Consider the following 17,527-nt stretch of genomic DNA (forward strand, 5'->3'; position numbering starts at 1 on the left):
AACTTTCTAAGATACGCCACTTCACCGAATTCATTGGAAAATTCACAATAAAAAGTCGCGAAACTCGTATGTCGTCTTTACTTTAGAGGGAATTATAACCAAAAATCGTCCGAGGCATAACTAATAAACTTTACAATGTGTCGTATAGCAGAGTACCAGTAAATTTTTGTATGCCTTTACTCATGACCTTGGCGGAACCGCTAATGCATGTTGGGTCGTTTACATGAACGACGCTCTGCTTACAGTTCAGATAAGCACTTTGTAATATATTATATAAACATGTCCTTCGTTCAGATGAAAAAATAATAACGAACTCAAGGATTTTTGACCATATATATATATATATATATATATATATATATGACGATGTTGACTTTTCCGATTCAGATGAATCGATTTGCAAAACATCTCTCTGTCGATTGACTGGTGCGGAGTTCGGATATATAGCCTGGACGTAGCTACTCGCGGCTGAGGAAAAAACCGGCATCTTACTAGAAACGAGGATAGTACTTTTGAGTATAGCAGTTCATACCCCTAGGAGAAACTCAGTCATTACTAGCAAAATATATTTCGCCTTTACGTTTTCTTCTGACTTTTCTTAGTCTGGTAAATTAAACAAGATAGTATTGCAGTAAAGAATAGTTAGCTACTCGAATTATTCTTGCATTAGATCTCAAATCTATCTGTCTAAGACACTGAGGATTTTTCATTAAGTAGAACAATGAATTCAATGCTCGTTTAAAATCCATAGACATATACATACATGTTCATTCGCCGAACGAAGACATAACATTTTTATTATTACTGAAAATAATTACATGTTAGTCTAGCATAAAATTTACAAAGACAATTTCTCAATACAGTGTTTTTTTGCACTTCAGACTGGTATAATCATTCGAATGTATCACGTAGGTTTCTATCTCAACAACGGCCTTAGCCAACCTCAATGCTGTTGGTGTAGATTTCTAACAATCCACTATGTTAAGCTAGTTTTTGCATGAATCATGTTCATCTCTAAGAGTATAAAGCGCTTGAAGTGTCAACGACTAAATGCTACTGGGTTTTACTTCAATTATATTTGAGTTTGGAAATGAATGCCTTCGAGTTTCTTCTTACTTGTCTTTATTGATACACTATTTTAGTTCCGTTGCTTTGCAGAAGTGGCGTATCATCTTGAGAGCGCACAATGTCCCTTCTAAGAAGCTGTCGTCAATTCGCTCAATCCTGATGCGACAGAAAAATTCATAAATTTCTTATCGTGGTTGCCACGTATGGTTACAACTTACTTTACATTTATAGTAATGTTTTAATCAAATTTAACAAGTTTATCTGTACAGGTTACAATGAAACCCTTCTTCCTATCATGTTAACGAAGCCAGTGAAAAAACTATATGTCAAATTGATTCAATACAAATTCACATTCATCTTACGAAACTAAAAAACTATACACTCAAGTAGAATATACTTCGGGGCCCTACAAGTTATTCCTAAGCCTAATTCGTGATTCAACTTTGGGAGGGCATTAAGGAGCTATGAATATATTATCGTAACGAGTAAATCTTTTAGTGTGATGGCTGTGGTATACATACTTCAGCGTAACTGATAATTACGATCCCTGTCGTTTCTAAGGCCGACACTTTATCGAAGATTTGAAATCCATGAGCAAAAAGAAATGCGTTGCTGCGTAAGTAGCATTCAAATTATACAGTGATGATAGAAAGTTTATAGAAATAAGTTTATATATTTTTGTTCAAAGTACTGTCATGATACGACTGGAAATAAGAACGATGATTTTCCCTTTGTTCATTAGAACGCCAAACCTTTCTATTCGATGTTATATACAATATTCTATATATAGATATCATGTGACCGAAAACAGGTTATAGGTATGTGTTACTGGTTATATCGAAGTGCCTACTAATTGCCAGGCAGGCTGCGCCTTGAAGTTCTTGGTGGCAGAATTTATTGATCGAAAATTTCAACCGATACCTTTTTTTGAACATACCCCCTCGCCTATATTGTAGCTCTTGTTATATTATTTCTAGTACGATATCGGTTTTACGATGATCCTGCAGTTACAAAACAGTCTACACCTGGCTCGACTTGTATTTTTGGTAGTTCGTAATTGTCAAGAATAACAGCTGAGATAGACCCGAGCTGAACTGCGAAAATAATTCATTTCTTTTTGCGATTTATCTGGTGACATTTCATTTTTAGAGGTTTTCTGCTAGCTATGCAACATATTGACAAGATCAGGCGGTTTGTCTGCCGACTCTTGTTGTTATCGCCTCACAATGATGATTGATTAGTGCGTGTAGACTTAGAGATATATGCAAAATGATAGTTCGCCACAGCCAATCTCTGATTTCAGGTTTAAAAAAAATACGGCTCTTTGTTCCGTCGCAGCATAAGGACCCCACTAGTCAAACTAAGCAGACGGCCAGCATTTACGAGGCAACAAATAACAGATAGTGAGTGTTGTCTGCGAGCATGTGAACCTATAATTGCGGAAAAATTGTAGTTACTTATGTATTCCGTGAATAGATCTGTAAAACATTATGCTTTTGCTCAAGATTAGAGAGGTGGGAAGAAATTGGAGAAAGGGTGTAGGGACGATGTACATGACCACGAGTGCACGTTTAACCTGTTTAACCCGAGCACATGTTTAACGGTGAAAAGTAAATAAAATAACACATTCCGTTGAACTTGAAGATGTAGTATTTTTTCTATAACGAATGGCAAATTAATTGACATAAAATTAAAAAATATTGACATAAGTTAAGATACATATTTGACAAATGTTAAGTATCTTCTAGGACATTTTTGGCAGCTACTAATAGTTTCTAGTGACGGGCATGTTAGTATAACTATTATTTATTTTCAGGTTCACCAAACAAGTTACTTCAGATCTAAAAAAGAGCAAATAATATAATTAATTCCAAGGAGTTAACATATTTTCACAATATCATAATTATTGTTTGCCATGAGGAACTGCGTTTAAAATATATTATAACCATATTAACTCGTGTCGTTTACGTTACGTTAGACCTTGAAACAGCGATGTCTGTTTTTTTTAACTTGAAACTTTGCCGTCTAAGCCAAGGCCACAGCCGGTACGTAGATGCTTTGATGCTTCACCTAAAAAATGACTAAAAGAATGTAGATAAACCTCTGGTACCGAATCATTTCTGTATTTTATTTTTCGACGTTTCATTGGCATGAAAATACGACGAAGACAAAAAAATATATTGTAACTGTACAAATTTGCTTTTATTTGATTTCATCCATAAAAGACACTTTTTCAATAAAGGGAAATGCAATGAATATACAAAATAGTACACAATATGATCTTCGCCAGCTGGTGTCGATCAATTGACCTTCGCACCCTTGAATCCCTGGGATGGATTCAAAATGCAAGCTTCTTCATCAATAAATAAACATGATTATCGACCTCGAATCCATGCAAATTGTTGGGGTCGCCTTGTAGTCGCATGAGAAGACCCCCAAACGAGACATAGGCTGCTAACCGAGTGCACTCCCCTGTAGTGGCGTCGTCACCCTCAATCCTATAAATTTTTCCATACATGACGTATTCAAATTGATCAGCCCTACGAAACGTAGAGAAAATTACAGACCGTTAGTCCTGTTATAACTAATCGATGGTTTTTTGGTCTAGCAAACTCATATTTTTGAACATACATTATTTTATTATTGACTTGCTGAATGGTGCTGTCATTGTTAAAAATGTCAGTTCGGAAGACCTACTACCTTGTTGGAGTATCATCAGCCGGATTGTAGTCGCCGTTGTCCGGATCAGTCCCATCTTCACGTAAAGATGTGGCTATGACTAAACGAAATTTGTCACCTAATTCTACTCGATAAACCTGTGAAACGTGACAAGTAACAAAATGCGTTCAACTTTTTTTTATTAAAGGGGACATATAATTCGTTAAAGAAAATTTAATAGCTTAAATAACAGAAAATCAAGAGTTGAAGGCGCTTAGTATCATCGTGTTGCCGATACCCGTGACGTAATAGCAACCAAAAAAAATTTTTCTTGGAAGAAGGAACTCAAATACCACTTGTAAGGAAGAGACTTTATTTTACTCTTCTTATCGTTTCAAAATCAATTTGTAAAGGGACCCTAAGAAAAAAGCAAGAACAGAAAATGTATTTACTTTCTTTATCTTTTACCCTCTTTATCCAGGCGAGCTTTGCTGCTAGATGTTGGTTGACAACCGCATTTCTTGATGCTGATAGTCATTGGCAGCTCGTAAATGAGTATGTCTCCTACTTCACGCTAGTGTAGCTGAATATTTCCCGTGTGAGTGATTAACACCCGTGTGCAACACATCAAGTTTAAGTAAAACAACAGATTTCAGATGCCCACACCTTTAGGCCGACTTACCTGGCTATTAATGTCAAGGATCAAATCCATTTTGAAAGACTCGGACTCGCAGTGAAGTCGGGAACAACGGTCGAACTTCTTGCCTTCTGGATCGATATCCTTGAAAAAACCGCAATGCGCATAATAGCCGTTAGATAATATGCGGGTACTTTGGCTACAAAAAATAGACCATCGTAAACAACAAGTATGTAAGACCTAGCCAAATATAATGTTACGTTATGTTTAAAATATATACGCGACGGTTCGGTTGCGTACTTTTAAAATAGACGATTTGCAGAAGCACAATCTTATGTAGCACACTTAAGGTGTAAGTAAAATATTTGAAGACGAAGGATTAAAGCAAATAAACGCCTCTCAAATAACCAGCAATAATTTTTTGTATTTTTTAGGCTTTTGAACATTGCCTTTTCTATTTTTTTTCTAATCAGTTGACGCAAGCCATGTCTACCGAAATAATCAGTTAGTTCATTGGCATCAAAACGCAAGGTTCTTCATTAATAAGTAAATATGATTATCGACCTAAGGACAACTAAGGACAATTAAAAAACATAATATGCTACTATGGACTAAGCTAACAAATCTAGAACAATTAAAGAATAAGCAATAAGCCGCAATTTAGTTTTAACTTGAATGCTTTTGTCATCTCTCAAAAACAAGAAAAAGTAAATAAATAGAATAATCCTATAGATAGTCAATTTATTCTAAAATATAATGAAGTACTAGGATCAAAAACTGAAAATAAATTTAATACTATTTCTCTTTTTCTTAATAATATTTTATTCATATATAAAATAGTAATAAATTATTACTATAAAATAGTTCAATATAAATATTATATGCGTTAATACTCAATATGATGGATACATTTGAGGTATAAAGAATTTACCTGGAATTAAATTTGTTTGTGTGGCTGCACTTTACTTACAGCTCTTAGGATAATTTAAAGGCTAGGTTAGAAAGTCTCAACCAAAGTTACTTTTTTCAGAAAATGCTTTCTCCAAGCAATTCCATTTGGCAGAACTACTATGTTAACAAAAAAAACCCATAAACTTAAATAGCAACAGGTCTGTGTCACTCCTGGAATCTAATTTTTCTAGCTTACTAAACATTCGTTCATAGCTTACTTTGACGTCAAAGATGTCCTCAAAGAGCACCGACATGTTGAAAACTTGTTTATTACTTAAATGCCAATTATAAACCTCGCCAATATGAATAACCAATTATGTTTCTTTCACTTTACAGTGCAAGTGTTTCCAGACGAGCTTCGCTGGTCGACCGAAAGTTGATGATTTCGAGCTCGCTTTTAAACAGCACACTTGTTCCGCTGATTAAGCTACTCCATGCTCTATTTAATGGAATACCGACTCTGAGCCAGTTTGAACGTACTCCCAGTTGGATTTGCAGTGAGCTTTTACAGAAACTTGTGAGTGTTTTCGTGACAAATCTGTCTAATTAAAACAATGCAACAATATAACAATGTCCACGGTTGTGCCCCATAGAGTGAGCACGTTCGTACTAAATCGTTATTGGCAAAAAAATTAAAGATGGTTATTTACTTTTTCTAGTGTGTTTTTACTATATGCGGTACTTCTATCATTATAATTATTAATGTTAAACATATCCGTATTAAAGAAGTTAGACTAAGGTGGGACAACATTTCTAACAGCATGCTTCGCGCCTCTAGCTCGTCAGTTTGTTTGTGTTTATTTGGAACTCCATAATTGTTGTACTCTGAGCGGTTGATGGTCCTCTTTGACCGGGACGGATAGGTCCTATTACCATCAACTGCTATGCTAGACAATTATTGACCTGAGCTATCTTCGAAGTCCGAAGTTACAAATGCATTCACACTACTGGACTTTTCCATTTGCACTCTATGTACAGCTAGAGATAAAAATTTCATCATGCTGGCATTAATGGTTGGATAATAACATGAGCACATTAATTATTATATATATATATTTTTTTAAATTTTGATTTAAACGGGAAAAAAGGCACGTTACTGCGGACGAGATGAAGGCAACAAAGAACGTTGATATAACTAACATTATGGATACGATATAAGCGCTAAAGCACTTTTTAGAGTAAATTTATATCTGCTGATAAGTTGGGGACTTTTGGAAAAAAGAAAATACCTAGGGTAAATTAGAACTACTTCATCACAGCATTACATAACCGACGTTCGTATATGGATCTTTTGCAGCCTTGTTAAAGAGCTCCGTTATGTCTCAACAAAAGTACACAGCGTCGGTCAGTGGAAACACGCCTTTTCGCGCTCTATGCCGGGTTCTTGAGCAGGTTGAAAAAGTACGACAAGGTCAGAGAAACCAAAAAATGACAAAAGAAGACATATTGAGGAAGTACATCCAAGGCTATCGAGATATGTGGCCAAAATTAGAGCGGGCCCTTAAAAGGAGAATATCTCCTGAAGAACGTGGCGAAGATCTTTTTCAGGTATCTGATATATGCAGTAAAGAATATATATATACAGTAGTGTGATTTTTCAACAATATATATTGTTACATTGTTTGCACATCGATCATCTTGTCTTGTATGGTACTTACACGTACCTATGTATTGGCTTCTTTTTAGTTAATACGACTTCTGTTGCCGAAACTGGATAGGATTCGAGGCTCATATAACATGAAAGAGACGCTCATCAGTAGAGAATACATCAGTCTTACTGGGTTAAACCAGCAGTCAAAGAAAGCACAGGATTTGCTTAATTATAAACGTCTCGATCCATCTCAGAAGGATTTCCGCTTTAGAAAGCCATTCGAAACGATGATCTTCGAACTTCTCAACAATCGAGTTAATTTCAAGGGTGATGATCTTATGATTGATAGAATCAACGAAATTCTCGACCGAATGACGACGAGCCGTGACGAGTTTAAAACTCAGCTCAAGTATCTATACAACCACTGCAGCGCCCTCGAACATAAATGGCTGATTAGGACTATTCTGAGATCGTCGTTGAAGATTCGGAAAGATGAAGCTGTCGTCCTGGGAGCAGTTCATCCTATGGCTAATAATATGTTTGCAGTAAACCGCAACCTTGAAGACATCTGCATGACTTTATATGACCCGACTGTTGAAGTGAAAACCCCGCAAGTGATCGTTGGTAAACCGTTTGGCTTCATGCTCTCCGCACGCACCAATCTCGCTACCATTGAAAACGATATGGCCAATGGGGAGTTTCTAATGGAAACCAAGTTCGATGGTGAACGAGTGCAGGTGCACAAGAACGGGACAGAATTTTCATACTTTTCACGCGGCTATAACGAGTTCAGCCATGTTTATGGAGCATCGTCTATGGATAGACGCACCCTAAGTGACTACTTGGGCCAAAGCATTAATCCGCGCGTGGTTACGTGCATTTTGGACGGTGAAATGATGTCGTACAATAAACAACAAAAGAGATTCATAGCTAAAGGGTATAATCTTGATGTTAAAAAAATGCACGTGGACGACGTCGTCAATCAGCAGTGCTTTATGGTATTTGACTGCCTCTACCACAATGGACGCGTTTTGACCGAGGAGCCGTTGACGGAAAGACGTCAAATTCTAGAGAGCATCCTTGAACCGATCGAAGGACGGGTGCAGATCTCGAAAGTGGAGCGCGGCAATTGCAAAGAAGACGTGATAGCGTTTATGAAGAACGCGGTTGTCGCCAAGGAAGAGGGTATTGTAGTAAAAATGGCTGGCAGTAAATACGTGCCGAGCCATCGAGAAGCTGGTTGGGTGAAACTCAAGCCAGACTACATGAACGAGGTGGTGTGCGACTTTGATGTTCTCGTCGTCGGAGCGTATTTTGCTGATGGAAAAGCCGGAAAAGAGTATGACGCGCTTCTTTTAGCCGTTGCCGAAGATCCAGAGCAAATAGGCCAGCTACCGAAGTACTTCTACTCGTTTGCCCGAGTGCACTCTGGTTTGTCAAAATTGGTATTGGAGCAAGTTATGGCATTTACTAGGGATCACTGGAAAAAATTTGACAAGTACAAGCCGCCCCAGTGGTTGAAAATGAGCTCGATGACAATAGCACCTGACGTTGTTATTGAACCCAAGTTCTCATTAAACGTTACCGTGAAGGCGGCTGAACTCATATCTAATCGCGCATACATGACAGGCTGTACTATGCGCTTTGCTCGGGTGACAGCTGTACGTAAAGATAAACTTTGGAACGATTGCATGACATATTCAGACTTGCAAAAGATTCGTCGGGAGACGGGCGACAAACTCGTGACGGGGAACTTGGACAATGATTTACAGGAAAAACGAGATGAGGCTCGAGGCAAAAAGCGCAGACGAAGTCCTCAAAGAAAAATTAAGGTTCAGCTAGAAAACCGGGTAAAAAACAAAGCTTATAGCGGTTTTACCTATATAAAACTTTCGTCGATAGGGAATTTCACAGTACATCATACAGTTGGTATATTTAGGTGGATATATGTATCGTTATTCATCATTCAAGCAATTATTCCCGTTATTAATTATACGAGTTGAAACAGGTAGACATGTTTATTATGCACAATGACTAACCAATCTCTCCTATTATGTAAGTTTAAACGCAACTTTTAATATGCCTATGGCTACTTAGTAGTTGTTGTCAGCTATGCGAAACAAGGCGCTAAAACCCTAACGTCACCCAAATAGCTGACGTCTTGCAAAGGTTATGGTACTTAATTGGAAATATAGCATCAATCCAGGTCTTTTGGCACTTATAGTTTCCAGATTTCTGATATTGTTAATACCATTCGATCAAGATGTTTGTTGTTATCTCATTTCTACACTTTAGGCTGTGCAAGTGAAGAAGGTCAAGAGTGACTGTTTAGCCGGTAAAGAATTCTGCGTGCTGGTGGACCGGGAATCTCGCGAAATGCTGGAAAAAGCAATCAAACAGAATGGAGGCCGCTGCGTACTCACTCCTATATTCGGCTCTACCTATATGGTACGTTTCCATTTGAATAACCTATTCAAGCTCCTTACTGGAGGCGTTATCGGATTGTCTTTTTGTGGTAATCTTTTCCTGCTTATTGAAAATGAATAACACGTGGTTATTTACAACAGGAATAAGGAATTTTCGGGTTTTCTTTACAAAAAGCCTTTTTTTGTTTTACAAATCAGGTCGTAGCGGACAAATTTTCGTTGCGCGTGCGTGACGTGCTAAAGAAGCAGGACGTGGCCAAATGGTCCTGGCTGGCCGAATGTATTGACAGGAGACAACTGAGACAACCTGGCCCAGCCGATTTGCTAGGAATGACCCCTGAAACCGAGGAAAGGACTCGGGACCTTTATGATCGATATGGGGACTCTTATAGCGAGGTATGAATCTCGAGTCAACATATTAAGAACGCATTTTGAGGATTCCATTGTACTATACCTAGCTGATATTTGTTTTTTATGTTTTATTCAGCTAGCTTCTGCTTACACCAACTTTTAGGATGTTACCGAGGGAATGCTTAGAAATATCATGGACGACATGCGGATCGCTGAGTTAACGATGATAGAGGCATACGAATACGGTGGATTAGCCCAGCAGTTATTGAAGATGCGCAAGTACTTGTTGGAGGAGAGAGGCCTCGGATTTGCGGGCCAAACATTCTTTATTGAAGACGACGTGGACTACATGTGGCATCTACGCATCCTGGCTTATCGAGGAATTTTGGTCAAAACGCCATCTAAGGCCGATTTTGTCGTTTATTCAAGTGACGCCACGAAGAACGATAATGAAGACGAGCACATAAGCGAAGTCAGACATTCTAAGGAGGACACCGTTGCCAAAAAGCGTAACCCAAAGAAAGTATCCACCAATTGGATAGAAGATGTCATTAAGGGGTTCTAAGTCATTAGAGTGGTTTCAGCACCGTGGGCGGTTTCACACTTCTAGGTAGAAACGCAAATGGCAATTTGCACAGCTTTAAAGCATAATGTATTTATTTATTAAATAAACGCAGAATATGACGCGGCCAAATATGCTTGACGAATCATTGCAGCGTTATAAATTTGTGCGATTTAGTAAAACTACTGAGCAAAACAAAGACTGTGTATATTATGTGTCACATAGAGAATATGGAACAGCATGATTGGCTGTATTACACGAAAGATCATACGAAGGTACCTTTTCTGAAAGCAGTTCAAGCTGTTTTAATAATTTTTCTTGGAAAATTTTGCAGGTTTAATTACCAGTTGGTAAACTTCTTATAGGAAATACGAGCGACTTTCAGAGTCTTTGCAGTTTCTAAGGGCTCATCGGGATCAAATGTGTGATATTAAATAGAATATGTGAATTGTGAACTGATTTGCTGTTTACAAGTATTGAAAGGTAGCGTGCTCCCCTATAATTATACCAATTTTTATAAACTTCCACTCGTTTTTAACGAAACCGGGCCTTCTACTCAGAGCTGATTAGGAACATTGCTATGTTTTTTCAGAGTTCGATCTAAAGCAATCAACTATAGCACCCATTAAAAACTCTTTTTTTTTTCTAAATCTTAAAGTATTATTCTGTTCTCTCAGGACTTGGCGTTGTAGCCTAGATCGATTGCGAGCTGTTTACTTATATTTAGTGTACGTCTCCACTAGTGAAATTGAAGATCTTAGCCAGCAATAGGCGCCTTTCAGTAAAATCTCATTCGGTCTTTTTATCTGCTAACCTTAGGGGCAGTGACACCAAAGGTAAAGCTAAGAACCTAGGGAAAGAATCTCATTCGGCATGACAACACTTTGGCGCAAAAGTCTGGCATCTTTTTGAAGCATATATAGCAATTCCAGTCACACATATCTAGAAAGTCATTATTATTGGTAGCTTTCGGTAAGTTTTCATCGTTAATAAATGGTTAGTGCCTACTAAATGTAAAAATTTACGTCCGGTACTGCCGTTAAGCATTGCTTTACTCGGCTGGTTACAAGCACGAAGCGAACTGTGTGTCTACACCCAAATTCAAATCCAGATCACCTCAGAACTCTAGAGACATATGCAAATCGTTCAAAGTGCCGACTTACTGCAGTTGATCACATTTGAATTTTCCCGCCAATATTATGAGATGCGGGCACTATATCGCTGACGCGTTGAAATTGCCTGAAGCCTGACTCGGCCTCTCCCGAGTGTCTGCAGACGATGAAGAAGCGAGTGTCATCCACGACCCAGCGCAGCCATTGGCGCAGTGACTCCACTGTGTTATTATTCTTGCTGTTGTTTACTATTGTCATGAATTTGAACGACGATGGGAAGTACGGCAGTGCAAGTCTATTCTCTATTTTAGTTCCTTAGCCAGATCCTCTATTAATTTATATACGTGGAGCGGATTGTGTATCTGTTTCTGAAGCAAACTAAAACTTGAACTAGTGACGACAAAGCAAAGGAAAAAGGGGCCTGCTGTTACTGTGACATTTTAGTGTTACCGATTTCGTTCTCAAGAGGTAAATTATCACTGACCGAAGCTGAGAGTTTTGCTTATGTTGAATTTTATTTGCTCCTGTATTGGAGACATGAGGGGTAATGTGAGTGTTTACTGTAAATTGACAACATTCTGTAACGATCAGTGGACGATAGAAGAATTCGATTTTTCGACTTTAAGCACGCTCACCAATCACCACTGTAATGATATCTACAAGAACAGATCGTCACTATTATCCTATTTACGACAAGTGACGACAGCTTGCCGATTTTCGTTGCTAAATGAAATGCGAATAAAAAAAACAATAAAGCATTAACAAATGTTTCCTACGTGCGTTTTTCGACAAAATTATAACGATACCCTGAATTTTGGTTAGTGGCATATTTCTGATTTTTTTTCTGAATGCAAATATGCGTAAATCTTCTACAGAGCCAGTTTGCCTTAAAAAACTAACTGATTTATATTGGATTTACATTATTGGGATTTACATTGGGATTACATTAATCGCACTAAACAGGAGTGTCTCTTGTCGATTTGTCGCACTTGATATAAGTTTTGCAAAATCGTTAAAAACTCGGGCCGTATGAATGTTTGTTCTGCTTTGTAATGTATCAGAAAATGCCCACTACTTTTTGCGATTATATATATATATATATATGTAAGGTCTATTTTAAACATCATAATATAAACGTTTAAAATCGATGATATTTCATAGCGGACTTTGATATTCCATCTATTGATAGCTAAAAGTTTGTGTCCATCTGCATGTCTGTCAGTTGGCTTGTTCTCCTGAAATGCCCTACGTAACGTTGTTTGAATCTAATTCTTTATGGGCACCTTATAGGTATGCTATGAGCTATGCTAATTGAAAGTGTTTCAAAAGTTGACCTTACCTTTGTCATCATTGCCTTACAGTCCGAATAGTCTAATGGATAAAACAGCGTATTCTGGTCTAAAGTAATTCGTGTATTTTGTTATAGCAAATAGTTACTCAATCATTTTGAAAACGCGTTATATCATGTAATGACGTTAATTAAAACGAAAGTGCAACGAAACCATGTAGAAACTCATATTCTGCCATGATTAATTCTGGACCCCATTCCTTTTGATAACTCTGTACAGGTGTGCTGTCAGCCTTCACTAAGTACTATATACAATCGCAATACGTTCTCGTGTAAGAGATAGATACACGCATATCAGCATATTAGTAGTCGTATGTTAATGGGTTACGATCTATCCTGCATGCCTATAGTTAGTAATTTAATGTAGGTTAAACATTGATCAGTATCTTTTCGCATCTGCCCACGAATGACGGACTCCTGTGTACGGCACACCAAGTCGATTTCTGCTGCCTATTAGATAGCATACTTTAGTGTTTTAGTAAACTCCCTTTATAGATATTTTAATTTAATACACTTGAACTAGTGCAATGTACATTGATAGCACGGCAATTTTATAGAACTACATGTACGGTTCAGCATTTGTTGTCAGCATGAATGGCTCAGATTAAACGGGTTAGTATATTTGGTTTTTTTGCTTGTTAAATCTACAAGCTAGATAGAAGAACCACTTTTTACTTTGACGCAGTGTTCTTTTGTGGTCGTTTTACTTATAAACGGACCGAAATAGTTAAAAAATCGTTCCGTTTCTTACCTAAATTTTGGCATTATTTTGATTTGTGCTTTTCAGAATGTCGTCGTTACAGGACGGGACGTATCTCGCCCTGATGGGTTTAGCTGAAGAATTTCGCACTATGAACCCGCCGAACATGCGTAATTGTGTAAAATGTCTCATGTCCATCTTCCAGTTGAATCCGGTACCCATAGTCGAATTGCAGATTCGCTATCACCTGGGCACGATTCTGTTTTCGCTGAATGGAAGCAATATCGATCAAGCACAGGAGCATCTAGAAAAAGCATTTTACATCATTGCCCAACGGCAGGTGGACGATCAAAGCGATATGAAGTTCCATATTACCAATCAACTTGCAACAATTTACGAACGCAAGGAGCAGCGCTCCCGTGCTACTCAAATTCTTCAGCAAGCTGTAGAATTTAGTCGGGGGCATGTCTTCTGGCATTGTCGTTTTCTTTTCCGGCTCGTCCAGGTATACACAATCGAGAAACAGTATACGACCGCCGTGACCCTGCTGACATCGGGCGCTGATTATGCGCAGAAGTCAGGCGTTCTGCACACGCGTATCTTGTTCCTCCTATCGCAGGCAATGCTTCTCATGCTGGACAAAAAGTTGCAAGAGGTTCACCAGGTACTTAACAACGCCGGCCCGCTTATTGAGGCGTGGCAGGGCTCGTTACAACAGAAAGAAGCACTAAAGATATTTTTTCTTGTTCTGCAAGTCTGCTATTATCTGTCAGCGGGGCAGGTGAAATCTGTAAAACCACTGCTTAAACAACTTCAGCAAAGCATTCACACCATTACACAAATCTGTGCGGCGGACGAAGAAGCGGCGACGGCCGACCAGAGCTTCCAATGGCTGCCTAAAGAGCACATGTGCGTTCTCGTTTACCTCGTCACCGTATTGCACTCTATGCAGGCCGGCTATATGGATAAGGCGTTGCGGTACACCGACAAAGCATTAATGCAGATCGATAAGTTGAAGGTTGTCGATGCTAATCCGATTTTAAACTCGTTCCAGATACTTCTATTAGAACATATTGCCATGTGTCGTTTAGTCATGGGCAAAAAGGTGTTAGCAATACAGGAAATTAACCAAGCTGCCCAGATTTGCCGAACAGAACGCTCACTAGCGGTCTCTCATTCGCCGCAGATGCATTGCCTGCTAGGATTGTACGCGATGTCGATGAACTGCATGGAAGCGGCCGAAGCGCAGTTCGGAGCCGTGCTTCGTGAAAACGCCGCATCATCTGATCTCCGGATCATGGCGTCGCTTAATCTAGCCATCGTCTATCTCCGATCAAGAAAGGAACACGAACTCAATGATCTGCTGATTCGTTTGAATCCTGAAAGTATACAGACGAATTCACATAGTCTTCGAGCAGCCGCTTATTACGTTCATGGGCTGAATGCGTTCTTCCAGGCACGTTATAATGACGCCAAGCGACACCTTCGTGAGACACTAAAAATGGCCAACGCCGAAGATCTAAACAGGTTAACATCGTGTTCACTCGTTCTACTCGGTCATATTTTCTATTCAATGGGAAACTCAAAAGAATCTCTGAACATGGTAACGCCGGCAATGCAACTGGCTGGTAAAATTCCTGATGTCCATGTGCAGTTGTGGGCTTCCGCTCTTCTCAAAGATCTTTATCGGCTGATCGGGCAACCAAATCAAGAGCAGGAATTTGTTACGACGCATCAAACCTTCTCGAATTCGCTCCTAAATGATCATTATCTTGCATCGAAGCTGCCGGAGCATACCCTTATACAATGGATACAAAGTGACCCGCCCATGATTGAGGTAGCAACGCGATCTGGCTTAGCATCAGCAGCTATTCCTTAGAAAAACTTCTTGTAACTTCGATGAATTCACAGTCAATCTCTAGCGGTGCTATAATACTGCGATGTTCAGAGAGACGGAGAAGAATTATAATTATTATGCAGTAAATTGTAAAAAATTCTTCATTATTTATTATGGTAAATTGGATATTACTCTTTGTTTGAATTGAGAACCCGTAATATGTAAAATCGTTCCGAAAAACTATCAGAATTGGCCAAGATCGGTTGGCACTAAAACGATTATCCATTCTAAATGGTCTCGAACGGAATTGACAATTTAAGCGATTAACTAATTTGCGTTTGAATTCATTCTGAAAGGGCTAAAACCTTGAGAATGTCTGAGAAGTCCTCGTGAATGGTCGCAATAAGTAACCGTTTGTAAAATGGTGCGTCCTTGTGTACACTGTAGAGAAAAGCCGTTTTTACAGCCCTTCGTACTCTCTGTAAATAGTTATTATATAGATAAAAGAGAAAACGATAAACAAATATGACTTACGTTTTAGGATAATATACTTAAATACATAGGACAAAATGATAATTTTACCTTATATGATTCGAACAGCAACGTCTCAAAAAAGATCGTTTGTCATAAAGACAATAAAAAACTGACAATGTGCTGCAAGCTCATCTATGCTAATCTGCAACAAAAAAAAAATACTGTAAAGTCATATTCATTAAGTTTTGAAAACTACTAGGATTTCTTCAAGATTAATAATTCAAAACTTTATTTTTACTTCTCAAAAATAATGACCGCACTGTATTTCTTCAGACTGCTAATTCGATCACTGCTTTAATTTTAACAATGCTAACGCAGTCCCATTTGTAGTGGCGTCGGTTGGTTTCTACCCAAATCACGCTTAGATCTTCCCTCCTCCATTCGCTTTTACGAATAGCAATATTCCAGTATTTCTTTCTCGCTCGACCCATCGTACCTTGAGAGCGTTTTACAACTTTTGACTTTGGAGTGTCCCTGCACTTCACTACTACGGAAGGCGCAAGATACGCGGACCTGGCTTCGTAGCCAAGTAACTTCCGTACATGCCTGCAGCACTAAAATCAGGCAACAAAACGTCAATATCTATAGAAATAAACGGATTCAAAAAAAAAAAAAACGAGAATAACAAAACGACGAACTAAGCACTTTTTTATTTATCGTACATACGCATGCGTATACTGTGCATTATAAAAATTTCTTCATTTTTTATTATGGTAAATTAGCTATTAATATTATATCTTAATATTGTACGCAGTACAGTAATGCAGCTGTTGTGCGTAGCCCGGCAAGCTTCTGAAGTATATAAGCCGGAAGGAAAAGGAAAATTGTGGTGTTTGAGCTTCTCCCGATGTATTGTGAGCACCATGGAAGCGTTCTCGTAGCGGTAGTTCAGTGAATAGCAATTGAACGATCTACTTGTCGCACGTCTTACATTAGAGTTAAATATTAACGCAAAAAACTACAACTTCACATCGTTCGTCTGCTAATTGCTGCTGCTAACCTATGTTTGGGTGTTGTGTATGACTATGTATATGTTCCACTGTAAATTGGCAAAAAGACGATGGTGAGTCGAAAGGTAGAAGAGATTCTACGGTGGACACATTGAGAACATTTTTGGCGCTGGAGAGATGACGAAAAGAGTGCACAAATAGCACTTCGGTAACTGTAGGCCTACTCTGCTTTGAATTATCACTAGTAGTGAAATAGTAATCTGTACAAAGCGAAATAAAATTAATTATGTATAATTAGGATAAATTCTTTATGACCAATTTCATTTGTCGTGTCATTCGCAGTACTTGAAACGCACTATAAAAAGATATCATTATAACGACATACGTCATTATCAACAGTAATAGTTAACCAGAAAGTAAACCAAACGGTGACAACATTAAAGCGGAAGCAAAAAAAGAAGCATTAAATACTAATAAGAAAAATTTCGAAATGGATAAACATCGTTTATTGTAGAGACCCTTGAGTTTTGTTTAAATAATAACCGATCACGTTGTTGGCCACTATATGTTAGTTGCCCTCTGTATGTAGATTTCTCTATGATTTGACTTAACGGCATAGTCTATGTCGTTATGAAACAACTATTTTAGCAAGCAGAACTCTATATAGCTATACGGTATATATACAACTGCATTTAAGATGTATAAGATTCGTTGCCATTGGGCTTAGTAAAGGACTGTATAGGATTAAATATTTTAACAGGCTTATTTTGCTAGCAGCAAACAAACATAATTTTGTGTGCTT

At 38.3% G+C, this 17,527-nt stretch overlaps 4 protein-coding genes across 4 annotated transcripts in view; 2 read left to right on the forward strand and 2 right to left on the reverse strand.

Annotated features, from left to right (window-relative positions):
- Window positions 1–3,244: 3,244 nt before the first annotated feature.
- Polr2H (DNA-directed RNA polymerases I, II, and III subunit Rpb8) lies at window positions 3,245–5,672 on the reverse strand. Its single transcript, XM_022790805.2, has 4 exons — window positions 5,533–5,672; window positions 4,409–4,507; window positions 3,769–3,884; window positions 3,245–3,608 (listed from the first exon to the last, which is right to left on the reverse strand). Exons 1-4 carry the CDS (start codon window positions 5,566–5,568, stop codon window positions 3,407–3,409), a joined length of 453 nt encoding a protein of 150 aa, XP_022646540.1. The 5' UTR covers window positions 5,569–5,672; the 3' UTR covers window positions 3,245–3,406.
- A 13-nt stretch (window positions 5,673–5,685) lies between these two features.
- DNAlig4 (DNA ligase 4) lies at window positions 5,686–10,389 on the forward strand. The gene is made up of 6 exons (XM_022794911.2): window positions 5,686–5,831; window positions 6,612–6,862; window positions 7,001–8,755; window positions 9,201–9,353; window positions 9,530–9,727; window positions 9,846–10,389. The coding sequence occupies exons 2-6, from the start codon at window positions 6,632–6,634 to the stop codon at window positions 10,245–10,247; spliced, it is 2,739 nt and encodes a 912-aa protein (XP_022650646.2). The 5' UTR covers window positions 5,686–5,831; window positions 6,612–6,631; the 3' UTR covers window positions 10,248–10,389.
- Window positions 10,390–10,528: 139 nt separating this feature from the next.
- Mau2 (Mau2 sister chromatid cohesion factor) lies at window positions 10,529–17,019 on the forward strand. The gene is made up of 2 exons (XM_086981501.1): window positions 10,529–11,824; window positions 13,492–17,019. The coding sequence occupies exon 2, from the start codon at window positions 13,493–13,495 to the stop codon at window positions 15,281–15,283; it is 1,791 nt and encodes a 596-aa protein (XP_086837627.1). The 5' UTR covers window positions 10,529–11,824; window position 13,492; the 3' UTR covers window positions 15,284–17,019.
- LOC111244113 (uncharacterized) overlaps window positions 15,977–17,527 on the reverse strand; it is a 27,002-nt gene continuing 25,451 nt past the window's right edge. The window contains exon 10 of the transcript XR_015322174.1: window positions 15,977–16,329. The gene's annotated coding sequence lies outside the window, so the exon portion shown is untranslated. The remainder of the gene's footprint in view (window positions 16,330–17,527) is intronic.

This window comes from Varroa destructor, unplaced genomic scaffold (assembly GCF_002443255.2).
Source record: "Varroa destructor unplaced genomic scaffold, Vdes_3.0 BEIS01000002.1, whole genome shotgun sequence".
NCBI lineage: Eukaryota > Metazoa > Arthropoda > Arachnida > Mesostigmata > Varroidae > Varroa > Varroa destructor.